The sequence below is a fragment of the Grammomys surdaster genome, unplaced genomic scaffold, assembly GCF_004785775.1.
Source record: "Grammomys surdaster isolate TR1022 unplaced genomic scaffold, NIH_TR_1.0 125863, whole genome shotgun sequence".
In the NCBI taxonomy this organism is placed as follows: Eukaryota; Metazoa; Chordata; class Mammalia; order Rodentia; family Muridae; genus Grammomys; species Grammomys surdaster.
In genome coordinates, this window is record NW_021620689.1 from 2052848 (window position 1) to 2065467 (window position 12620).

The following is a 12620-nucleotide window of genomic DNA, read 5'->3' on the forward strand; positions in this document are numbered from 1 at the left end:
CCCTCTCTCTCTCTCTCTCTCTCTCTCTCTCTCTCTCTCTCTCTCTCTCTCTCTCTCTGTGTGTGTGTGTGTGTGTGTGTGTACGAGCACGCACGCACGCGCATGCCCAAAGAGTCCAGAAAGGGGTTCCAATCCCTTGAAATTGGAGTCACAAGGATTGTGAGCCACTGGAGGTGGGTGCTGGAACCAAATTTAGGTCATGGCAAGAGCAGTACACATTCCAACCACTGAGCCACCTCTTCAACCCCATGCCTTCTGTTTTTGAGGTAGGGTTTCATTCTGTTAGCCTAGGTTGGCTTAGAACTCACTATGTAGGCCAGAATGGCCTGGAATTTGTGACAGTCCTGCCTAGGCTACCTGAGGGCTGGGATTCCTGGTGTGAGCGCTCAATCCCAGCTCAACCCTCTGAACTTTACTCTGGGTAAACGGAGCTCTGAAGAACAATTTGCATAGGATCACGGCATCTGAATTTAAATTCAGGCACTCACACATGCTTAAAGTCTGGCCAAGCGTGATAACTGCCTCTTCTCTAAAAGCTTCCACATCACAGCTCACCGATGATAAAAGGCTTAGAACACGGTGTTCCACGAACGCTATCATTGTGTTAATTATTCTAGGAGACTCAGATGCAAAGACCGAAGTCGAGTTGGAGGATACTGAAGAACAACAACCCATAGCCCAGACAGGCAGTCTGAACCCTACTTACGCATGCTCTTGGGCGTCATTTTCCAGCCGGTACCGCACCAGCCCCAGCAGGCGGCTCTGCTTGCTGTCTCCTTTACACAGCACACCTTGTACTGCCTGATCCTCAGAGTGAAGGGAAACTGAAAGCCAAGAATGAACCTCCCCACCCAGTCCTCTCCACCACACTGCCTTTCCCCCTCCCACTGGCAAATGACTTCACCTCGATGAGCTTTCCTCATCTGCAAAATGGGTATAATAGTCCCCAACTTCAGAGCTGGTTAGAAAATAGCTACCTATTTAAAGCATCTGGTAGAGAGACCAGAGCCAGTTGGTTTACCTTTTGCCATGTGGCTTAGAGAGAAAAATTTCCACAGCCTCCATGCCACCTCCCAAGGCTAAAACAGACATGGCAACCTACAGCTGGGAAGGATATGATGACACAGTATTCCCCCTCAACCAGGGTCTCCTGGATTGCCACAGACTGGTCCATGCTGAGCTGTCAAACCCTGGGGTAGGGCAGGTGGGAACCTTCCATGCTGTATTAGAGCTGCTTCAGGGGGCTGTGGGGATGGAAGAAGAAGCCTTTGTGGAGGGGAACAAGAGAGTCTGGTCATCTTGCTTCTCCTTCTGGTCTTTCCCCCTCTTTCCTACAATGGGCCTCTCAACATTTCCAGAAAATGGGTTTCCACCCCTTTGCCCCTTGTTGGATGTTGCTCCAGATGTTCCCAGTGGGGTTCACTATGCTTGCTGGTCTCCTTGCTTCTGAGTATAGCTCTGATGCCCTCTTCAGGGAGTTCAGCATTCAGGGAGTTATGGTCCATCTGGCTCTTCTCTGGGAAAGGTTGGTGATGTGTCCAAATAGGGATGGTGAGACAGACTTCACCTTAGTCTCAGCTGGGAGGGTCTTATACTGGAGAAATAACCCAGCCCCGCCGCTCTTTCCTTGGAACCTGAAAGTGTCCCGTTGCTCTTTGCCCCTCACCCCACCCAACAGGCCCCATTGCATCAGCAGCAGATTAGGAGTGTCCATTTTGGCACCCACAGGACAGGAGCCCCAGCAACCAGCTTCCAAGCTCCCTCCCACTCTGCACGTATTTCAGACCCTTGTCATTGCAGCCTACCTCCTGAGCTGTCACCGGTGGGCCTGCAGGACACCGACGTCCCAGGCCAGATCAGGAACTACATTTCCCAGCGGCCCTGGCGTCACAGGACGGACAGTCAGCCTACAAGTCCCAGCATGCCCGAGTCGCTCATGGCCCGGTAGGTGGATCTCCCCGCCCTTACACTATTTAAAAAAATCTAGAATCTAGAGTCTGTAGTCAAGCATACTCAGGCGTCCCAGTTCTGAAAAGCCTGCGTGAGGAACGCCTTTCTCAGCTCACCAAATCAAAGAGCCAGTGCCTCTGTCCAAGGCGGAAGGAAAAAAATGATGTTAACTTGTATTTTCGAGTTAATCCCATCCTCAGCTCTTCACATTCAGAAAGGGACAGCTTTCTATTCTTCTGAAACGCTTCGAAATAACTACCCTGCCCTGACTTGATGTAAGTCACCTTCTCCACTTCCCAGGTGTAGAAACTAAGGAACAGACACAACTGTTTGACAGAGCCTGCAGCCAGTAAGTGTTGGGTGCCCAGAGGGAAGTCCAACTTCAATTCCTGAGTCATTTTCCCAGCTAGGAACTGCCAAATGTTCTTCAGGCCCTTCCAGCTCTTTTGGTTCCTCCCACTATGTGTAGTATGGGGATGGAATAATCAAATTCAGGCCATCGGGCTTAGCAGCATGTGATTTTACCTGCTAAACTGTCTCATTGACTCCCACCCCCACCACTGTAACCTTTAACCTGCCCCTCCCCCGTCCTTTTTGTTCTGAATTGAATTCTGATAACCACTTCGACTGCATGTTGCAAACCCCTTCCAGATTCTTCCTGGTTGTCTCTTTCTAGAAACATCCACAGCACAACTGGAGTTCAAATTTATTGGACTGGAATTTTGAAGTCTCATGGGGGATGAGGGGAAAGGGAATTGGTTAGATATCAAGGCACTGAAGGTCACTGAAGGAAAGCAGGAAAACCCCTTAATGCTGATGGCTAGAGAGGAGGGTCTGGGGAAATGGGGTGGGGCTAGGCAGTTTTTATAGATGAAAGTATCCCTGCAAAATTTGAGGTGGGGATCTTCTCACAAAATGTAGGTCAAATAGGTGTATCCCCCCCAGCCCTAAAAGTCCAAGCCTCTTCTTGGGATTGAGGACAAGGGCCTGCCACCTTGAGGGAGGACCCATGTTCAAGGCCTAGACCCTGTTAGTAGGAAAGGGAGGAACCTGGACTTGAGAAGTCATGCTAGCTAAAGATACAGCTACAGGATTTGAAGCAGGGAGTTGTGAAGGCTTATGGTGTCCGCATAGTCTTCTCAGGTGTTGCTGCTGAACCCAAGTAGTAGACTGGGAACAGGAACAGAGCAAAGGGACGAGTGTCTCTCCATACCTACAAAGGGGATCCAGAGCAGGGGATTCCTGGTGTGGAGTGGCCTTGTTGAAGCTAAAGGTACCATCTGGCTGGAGGCAGCTGCCTGAGGCTAAAGCTTGACAGCACTGAGGTAGCAGGGCCCAGCCCCAGCTCTACCACACTTGAGTACACCTGTCATGCAGGCCTGTCTGCAGCCCTCGGTGTAGCCTGAGCTGGACCATTTGAGCTACAAGCATAGACAGGACCATTCATGTTACCCTTGTGGCTGCCCCAGCTCTTGAAGGCAAGAAGTCTTAATGAAACTAGAACTGAGCTGAGTTCAGCTTCCCCTATGAGGTCAGCTTCCCCCATGAGGTCAGGCAGTCATTTCCCAGAAAACCAGTAGATCAGAAACATGGAGCCACATTCGAGAGACTTGGAAAATCCCACCTGATCCCCTGAGTTAAGATGCTATGCAAAACAGAAAGAGTCAGGCTTGCTCAACCCCAGGCAGGCTGGCTCTCCACAAACGTAGCAACCTCTAGATTTCATTGCTGAGCTGTTCCAGTCCGGCAGCTCTGAGGAAGCACTGTAGGCTCACCTCACAGAAGTGCAAGCCCTTGGGGCACATGGCCAGAGTGTCCTGCTCTTTGAAGTAGGCATCCCCTTTGCAGGAAACCAGGGTATAGGTTATCTCCTGAAAGAAAATGGAAGGTTTGAAGGGTTAATGAGGGAGGTAGGAGCCCTGCTGTGTCTGGGCCATGGCCTTCCCTTCCACTTTCCAGAGCAGGCAGCAATTCACAAGACATCTCTCTGAGGAGTGGACTCGGTGGTGGTCGTCAAGGGGGGTATGGGGAGCTGCCTGTCCTCTGTGGTGTTCAAAGATCTGCTTTTGGAAGAAGGACACTCTTCCTGGGGAAATGCTGGAACATCCTAGGATAGGAGTGCAGTGCGTCTGTGAAGCCACAGCCTCACCCTGCCCCTCTAGGCTGCACAGGAAGCTCACAACCCAGCACCCTAGACAAGCTTGTAGTGAAGGGGAAAGAGGGCTGCACTGGGTTAAGAGGAGGAACATGTTAGAAAAGGGGGCTTGTGAGAGAGTAGGAAACCCAGCTTTGGGGGAGTTGATGAAGACTTCAAAGGTAGGGGCCAGGGCCAGGTAGATAAAATTTAAATGTTATGCAGCTGGGCAGTGCTGGTGCATGCCTTTACTCCCAACACTGGGCAGGCAGACGAGGCAGGGAGATCTTTTGTGAGTTTTGTTTTTTGGTTTTTTGTTTTTTGTTTTTTTTAGATTCATTTATTTATTTTGTGTATGTGAGTACACTGTAGCTGTCTTCAGAACAGGGCATGTGATCCCATTACAGATGGTTGTAAGCCACCACGTGGTTGCTGGGAATTAAACTCAGGACCTCTGGGAGAGCAGTCAGTGCTCTTAACCACTTTGTGAGTTCTAAGGCCAGCCTGGTTTACAGAGCAAGTTATAGGACTACCAAGGCTACACAGAGAAACCCTGTCTCAAACAACAAAACAAAACAACAAAAGATTTAAAGGTCAGGATGTTCCAGAGATTAGGGGACTGGTAAAAACTGGGCTGAGATTGGAAGACCTGTCAAAGGGTAGTGTTGCTTAGTGGTAATGGGAGTCAGAGTTAGGGGCAGGAGCTCCAGACAGGGGCTGCTGGACTGAGGGTCAAGGGTAGTGCTCTGGCCAGAGACTGAGGATTTATTGAACAGTAGGCAGAGTGCCTCTGCACAGTAGCAGTACAGTGTGCAGGGGTCAGGGCTGGACACCGAGTCCTCAGACAGTAGGGAAAGGCTGGACCCGTTTCATATCTTACCCTACAACTGAGCCCCCCAGGCCTTGTAGTGGGAAGCGTTAAGGTGAGTTGGCTGAGTAAAGCATAATGGGCACCCCAGGCTTGTGGGGCTTTTGCCAACCTGAGGGCCTATCTCAGTTTCTCCTATTATCATAAAAGGGACTCTTCTCTCTCCCGTTTCAGAATCTCTGTCTCCGGTCCTTGAAATGGCCCCCTAACTTCACCTTACAGTGGTATCCCTTCTGGGTCTCATCACGTCCTGCCCTCTCCCTATCTTGCAGTATTGTTCCCTAAATGTATACCCTGCTGCCTGGTGGGAGCCCCTCACCTCCTGGGAGATCACAGCTCCAAAGCAATGGAAGCTACAGAGTTTACAGATGAATTGAGTGCTGTGACCTTATTTCAAGTGCAGGACATTAGTCAGGAAAGGTCTATCTCCTTCACATGCTGCTTACCTGGACTGGAGCAGGGATCAGCTGACTTCTTGTCAGACTCTGGGCTTCTAGGAAGACCAGCAGTAGAACTGGCATGAGGAAGAGAAGATGGTGACACAGCAGGAAGTAGCTAGATCAAAGGTCACAGGTCAAGGAAAGGCTGTGCAGGAGTTAAGTGGAAGAGGTGTCAAGAGAAGTAACATTGTTTGGTTCAGCAACAAGTCGGAGGCTAGGAATGGTCCCAGGGTCCAGGAAAGGCCAGGATCTCAGAGCTGAGGTCACATACCTTGGAGTAAATCAGTCCTGTGGCAACTGTTGGCCATAGACATCGTCTGAGTAGGTGCTAGAGTACTGGAGAGAGTGGAGCACCAGGCCTGAGCTGCTCGGGAGAGGCTGCAGAGATTCTTGTGATTGTATCATACGGATGAATGAATTGAGATCGGAGAGCAGGGGAGACAGCCTATAAGGAATAAGAGGTCCCAGGAAGTCTATTTCCTCCCTGAAAGTCATACTGTTGGAACAATAAGATACAAGCAGAAAGAAACCTGCACGCTAGAAACAGCCTCTCTGAGAATAAATGTTGTCATGGGAACAGCAGCATCTCAGGCCTGAGGAGAGACAGCACTGGTGCAGGTACAGGAACAGGAAGTAGATATCTGCTGTCTCGGATCTGGCTTCATTTGCCTCCAACATCAGAGGTTGTAAGAAGGATGGTAAAATGGGGGAATAAATCCCAGGCCAGGGAAACTTGGGGTCACAAAGGGGCTTAGAAGACTCTATCCTGAGATTCAAGAGAGATTGAAGAGTATTCAGGATGGAGATTCTTCCCCCCTCACTAAGGTAAACTGGAGTGGGTCAAGGGCAGAACTATCTCTGATCTGGGGTTTGGGGATCCCAGCCTTATGGGATCTGACCTGGAATGGTCTGCTAAACTCAGGCTTGAGCTTTTCCCTGCAGGGTAGAAAACTTCTGGAGCTGAGAAGGGACACATTATTCCCACTATGCCCAAGCCTGCAAAACTGAGTGTAGCCTGGTCCCCAGCACTCCCAGAACCATCAAGGTTTCTGTTCCTTTGTCACACACTCAGATCTGTCTGTTGGGGACATCTTCCAGGGTGATGGGATACAGCCTGCACTAAGAACCCTCTGTTTACTGCATGGATAAAGCCACACTTGAGATTGGCAAAGTGCTAAGATGAAGCGTGGGTAATGGGAGCCCCTCTCTTTGCCTTCACCCCTCATGACCAGACCCTTGGCTTCCCTATTGCTTCTTCAACTTAAATAGTTCTTAGCTGGGCTGGAGAGATGGCTCAGTGGTTAAGAGCACTGACTGCTCTTCCAGAGGTCCTGAGTTCAAATCCCAGCAACCACATGGTGGCTCACAACCATCCGTAATGAGATTGGATGCCCTCTTCTGGTGTGTCCGAAGACAGCGACAGTGTACTCATAAATAAAATAAATAAATAAATCTTAAAAAAAAAAATAGTTCTTAGCTGAGTGTGGTATTTACCTGGTGATCCCCTGGACTGTGCATACAGCTTCTTACCTACCAACTTCAACTTTAGTCTGTGCATCCTTCCATGGGTACAGCGAATATTCTGCATTCCCTGTGCTTGTCCCATCCTATTGTGGACCTACCTACCTGCACACCTGAGGATACAGAGGGCATCGAGTGTCTATGCACAAGCCAGGGAGGCTCAAATGCAGCCACTGGAAGTTACCAGTAGCCCCTCCTTCCCTCCAATTGTTTATCACTTTGGGAATGTCCTCTGATGTGGTGGTGTCTCTGGAGACCCAAGGAAGCTACATGCAAATGAAGGAAACCCAGCTGATGTCAGCACTGTAATCAGGGGAAAACAAAGCAGTTCTGGCAGATCAGAGGAACAACACCCCAGTCCCACTGGAATGAGAAGGTGTCTATTTGACTAGATTGGTCCCTGACAGCTGGGGAGGGCGTTCAAAAGAGAGCATAAAAGGCAGTCAGGGTCCTCCCAGAGCTCTTATGCTGCTGATGGTATCTAAGGGGTGAGGGAAGGGATAGTTATTATAGCAAGTACTAGAAAAAATATAGAGGAAAGGAGGAATACAAGCTCACCTAGCACACAGAAGGTCCTGACCAAATTGGAAAGGAGGAATACAAGCTCACCTAGCACACAGAAGGTCCAATTTGGTCAGGAAGCACAGCTGAAAATTTGTTTGCACAGCTGAAAATTTGTTTCTACAGAGAACTCCATTAAGTCCAGACTTCAGGGTGACACCTCCAGGGACTTCTGCTGTTTCTGCCTGGCCTCAGATAACAACTATGTGTCTCTTAGGGTCTGATGGAATCAGCCATATATTTGCCCTCATATCCCTGTGGAGATTGCATCTGACCTTCCTTATCTGGGGCTTTTGCTTCAACTATCTCACCGCCACGTAATTCAAGCTCTGCTAACCTGGCAGTGTCCAGTACACAGCAATACTCCGTTTTTAAAAGAATTTTGGGCAGTGGTAGCACACACCTTCAATTCCAGCACTCAGGAGTCAGAGGCAAGCAGATCTTTGTGAGTTCAAGGCCAGCCTGGTCTATAAAGTGAGTTCCAGGACAGCCAGGGGTACACAGAGAAACCCTGCCTCAAAAAAAAGGATAGAGATATAAAGATAGATAGATAGATAGATAGATAGGTTTGGTTAGCAAAAGATCTCCTTGTGATCATTTCATTCATATATACTTTGTTTTCTTTTTAATTTTTGTTTTTTGAGACAGGGTTTCTCTGTCTGAGTTTTACCTGCCGCTGCCCCCAGCTGCTAGGATAAAGGTGTGCACCACCCCACCCAGCTCATGTTTGCCTTTACCTACTGAGTCGCCTCATTGCCTCCTGAACGTCATTTTGTTCTTTTACAACTGAATAAAATTCCACTGTGCATTTGAAATTTTTTAAAGATTTATTTTATATATATGATGAGTACACCACTGTAGCTGTCTTCAGATACACAAGAGGGCATCAGATCCCATTACAGATGGTTGTGAGCTACCATGTGGTTGCTGAGTATTGAACTCAGGACCTTTGGAAGAGCAGTCAGTGCTTTTAACTGCTAGCCATCTCTCCAGCTTGTAATACATTCTCTTTATTATCTTTTACCAGACATCCAGATTGATGCCCTATTTTTGCAATTTTGATTCCCTATCTTTGCAATAAATATGTATGTGCAAATAATTTCTATGATGTCCTCCTAGAGTCCTCTGGGTGTCTACCCAGGAGTGTATAGCCAGGTTATTCAATAGTTACATTTTAGCCCAATATATTGAATGTATTTAATATAAACAATGAAAAAAAAGCAGGCTTTGCTGCAACAGGCAAGCCCAAGTTCCTTGCTAGGACTTTTGGCATAATTCATAGGACTCCTCAGGCTCTGATCCCACTTCCCCCTCCATACCGTAACAGGGCATCTCATTAACCCTGGAGTCTCAGGCACCTACTCAGTGGGATCTGACAGCTACAAAGCAATGGAGCATTCCTTAACAGCCCAGTATGGCTACTGTTGTAGTCAGAAGGCTTCCCCCATTTTCCATTCCAAGGCTTTGCTCTGCTCTCTCCCACACCTCCTTTCACCTTGGCCTAGTTTCCAGCAACCCATTTCTAATTGATTTGATTTGATCATGGGCTCCTTGCTGCACAAGCCCAGAGCCAAAGCATAAGGTGTCATATAAGCAATGGGTTGTCCAGAGTAATATAATTCAGAGGAGGGGTGGTGAGACCCTTGCTGCTAGGGGTGCAACAATGGGATACAGAGGAAGATAGCCAGCCAGAGTTGGGGTTCTTCAAAGTAATGTCTGAAGACCAACCAGCTTAGGGTCACCATGTTAAGAGGGCTCTGAGGAAGTTTACTCAACCTTCAGTGACTGTCCTCATAGGTTGAACAGGACTTCCTAGTTCTTTCTGAAATCTGGAATACCAGATTCAGAACCCAGAGAAGCTCCTTTTTGCAGCCATCCTCTTGCCTGAACTGCATGAAGCTTCAAATACAGGCCTCTGCTACTATACCTGGCTCCAGCTAACTTTATGTATTTTTGAAGGCAGTGTCTCACTACTGACTGGCTCTGGACTAGATACCTGCCTCTGTCCCCAGGTGCTGGGACCGAGGCCAACTACAGCTAATTTCTTTATGCAAATAAAACAGGCAAGCCTTGAAGCCACTTTAAGCCCTCAGGCCTGGCTCACCCTCCTGCTTCCTCTTCTATGCACACTGATGGCTGTCTCAACTGAGGGCAGAGATCATGCTGGCAAGATGCTCATTTGGGAAGTGGCAGTGAAGGGGAGAAAAGTTAGGTCTCAATTACTTGACACATGCCTGAGGTGGCAGCACAGATCTGTAATCTCAGCACACGGGAGGCAGAAGCAGGACTGGTAGGAGTTCAAGGCCAGCCTGGGCTATCAGTGAGACACATACACAGAATTATATAGAGGCAGTAATAACTATCTCCTAAATCTAAGCCACTATGGAGGCTGGTGAGAACGAGGCCAAGAGGCATTTAAAACAAAAGGTTAAGTTACTTCATAAACCTGGATTTCAGAAACAACGCATCCAGAACAAGGGCTGGTTTTATTTTCTCACAGATATTTTTAATATAAAACAAAGATAAAACACATCTCAATTCTGCAATCTGCCAGCATGTCTTGTTTCTACAAGGTAGATACTACATAGCAAAAAGTCTTTAAGAACATTTGGTTGGTAAAAATTTTCTCAGGCTTCTCTGGGAAGCCCAGGCATACATAGCCAACCACTAGAGCAACCCTTGTCTTTTCAGATCCTCGTATGTCTTCTTGTTCACGACATTTCCACTGGAGTCTTCATATTCTTCCTGAAAAGGAAGAGCTCTGTTAGCTTCACACTGAGTTCCACAGCATTAACTTCACATAGATTTCTCAACCAGAGTCTAAGGAACCAATGCTAGTTCTAGATGTCTAGCGTGGCACCAGTCATGGTCACGGTTATCCCTACATAGTCTTTCAAATAATGCCCTGTGTTTCAGACAAAGAGGCCTGGCAGGGAAAGGCTAACCAAACACAGCAGTGTGAATTGGTCCCCAAGAAGCCTGGGATTCTGTCCCTGGACCACTGCAGGAGTTGACAGGGAGGCCAAACAGTCTTAGTGCTTCAGGTCTACATTATAGCTGGAAGGGCACTTGATATGAAAAAAAGAAAAAAAAAAAAAAAACTGAGATACTGACATAGAATAAAGGAGACTACAGACAATCTCCACAGGACCAGGATGTTACCGCCACCCCTTCAATGTGTGGTACTCATCTCTGAGACCTGTCAAGACCAACAAGGACACATCCCCATTCCGAACAGAGGACTACCTTTGACTCAAACTTTCCTCAGAGACCTAAGAGGTGACAGACTTCTTTAGAAATCCCCAGGGTAGCACAAGAGACTGCGTGTCCTTATTCACATCAGCCTCAGTGGGAGAACTGCCTGATGACAAAGACTTAAAATCACAACAACAGGCTCACACAGTCAACTTGGATACAACTATCTATTACACTTGCTAGTACAGAAAACTTGCTAGCCTCTCCTCTCTGCATGGTGAGGGAACTGTCACTTGACGCTGCATTTAACACGCTCCACATCAGCACCCACCTCGGTGTCAGGCTGCCATCGTTCTGAAGCCTTCTGCAGTTTCAACTTGGCCCACACTGCAGGATGAGAGATAAGCAGCCATTAGGGACCACAGTCCACGGGTGCAGTGTTACATCATTCTCATCGCCCTGCTCCCACAGGCTCCCCAAATGACTGACAGCCCCCAAATGGAATACTGATTTAGAACCACCTGTAGATAAAACTCCTTTTATTGAGAAATTTACCATGATTTCACTCTGCTGTAAAAGAAAGGCTCTTAAGGACGTTTTAGAACAGAGACCTAGAAATCAGGATGGATGTAACCTCAGCATTTGGGAGATAGAGGAAGAAGGATCAGGCAGTTTAAGGCTAGCCTTGGCTACATAGTAAGATTGAGGCTAGTCTGTGCTAAATGAGCAACCCTGCCTCAAAAACAAACCCAACAATTATAACAGTAAAAAGAAAACACTCTCAAAAGAAGCAATGAGTGTGGAACAGTCTATAGAAACTATGGGATAAAATAAAAAGATCACAGCTGAGAAGGCTTAATACATGGCCTGCTTAGAGCTTTTGTTTTTTTCTTTTTGTTTGTTTTTTAAGGCCTATTTATTATATATATGTGAGTACACTGTTGCTCTCTTCAGATATACCCAAAGAGGGCATCGGATCCCATTACAGATGGTTGTGAGCCACCATGTGGTTGCTGGGAATTGAACTCAGGACCTCTGGAAGAGCAGTTAGTGCTCTTAACCGCTGAGCCATCTCTCCAGCTCTTGTTTTATTTTTTGAGACGGGTTTTTCTATGTAGTCCTGGCTGTCCTTGGGCTCAGGCTTGCCTGGAACTCAGAGATCCTGCCTCTGCCACCTAAGACCTGGGATTACTGGAGTGTGTTTCCATGCTCAGCTTTTTGTCCTAGTGTTATCTGGGAAGAAGGAACTTCAAGTGAGAAAATGTCCCCATCATACTGTCTGTACTGCACTTTCTTGATTAGTGATTGACATGGGATGCCTCAGCTCCCGGTGGGTGCTGCCACCCCTGGGCAGGTGGTCCTGCAAGTTTTAAGAAAGCAAACTGAGCAAACTGTGGAGAACAAGCCTTCAATGGGTGTTCCTCCACAGCCACTGCCCTGATTTCTGCCTTGAGTCCTACCCTGACTTCCCTCAGTGATGGACTGTGACCTAAAAGTGTAAGCCAAATAAACACTTTCCTTTTTTTTTTTTTTTTCTCCCAGAGACAGGGTTTCTCTGTGTAGCCCTGGCTGTCCTGGAACTCACTCTGTAGACTAGGCTGGCCTCGAACTCAGAAATCTACCTGCCTCTGCCTCCCAAGTGCTGGGATTAAAGGTGTGCTCCACCACTGCCTGGCAAATAAACCCTTTCCTTCCCAGGAAACTAAACAATAAGCCACACTACTATCCACATTGACTGCCTTAAAACACAGCCAACACCCACTGCCATGTTTGTGTGTGTGGGATATGCATACATATGTGCATATTTGAATAAACAAAACCAACTGTCTGGCTCACACGAAGTGAAACACAGCAGAGAGATGGATGAGAAGGAGCAGTAGTCTGCAATAAGGTGTTGGTAGCAGAGGCTGCCAGGCGAGGTGAAGTGCCTGGCAACCCCCCCCCCCCCCCC

At 47.8% G+C, this 12620-nt stretch overlaps 2 protein-coding genes across 2 annotated transcripts in view; both read right to left on the minus strand.

Annotated features, from left to right (window-relative positions):
- The window catches only part of Inpp5b (inositol polyphosphate-5-phosphatase B), a 63753-nt gene extending 61835 nt beyond the window's left edge, over nucleotides 1–1918 (minus strand). Inside the window, 3 exon segments of the mRNA XM_028790120.1 lie at nucleotides 707–801; nucleotides 1118–1244; nucleotides 1806–1918. Of these exon segments, the coding sequence (XP_028645953.1) occupies nucleotides 707–801; nucleotides 1118–1174 (152 nt within the window). The 5' untranslated portion in view covers nucleotides 1175–1244; nucleotides 1806–1918.
- Nucleotides 1919–9941: 8023 nt separating this feature from the next.
- Nucleotides 9942–12620, minus strand: part of Sf3a3 (splicing factor 3a subunit 3) — a 17436-nt gene continuing 14757 nt past the window's right edge. The window contains exons 16-17 of the mRNA XM_028790113.1: nucleotides 11001–11056; nucleotides 9942–10219 (exon numbers count right to left, since the gene is read on the minus strand). Coding sequence (XP_028645946.1) covers nucleotides 10142–10219; nucleotides 11001–11056 — 134 coding nt within the window. The 3' untranslated portion in view covers nucleotides 9942–10141. The remainder of the gene's footprint in view (nucleotides 10220–11000; nucleotides 11057–12620) is intronic.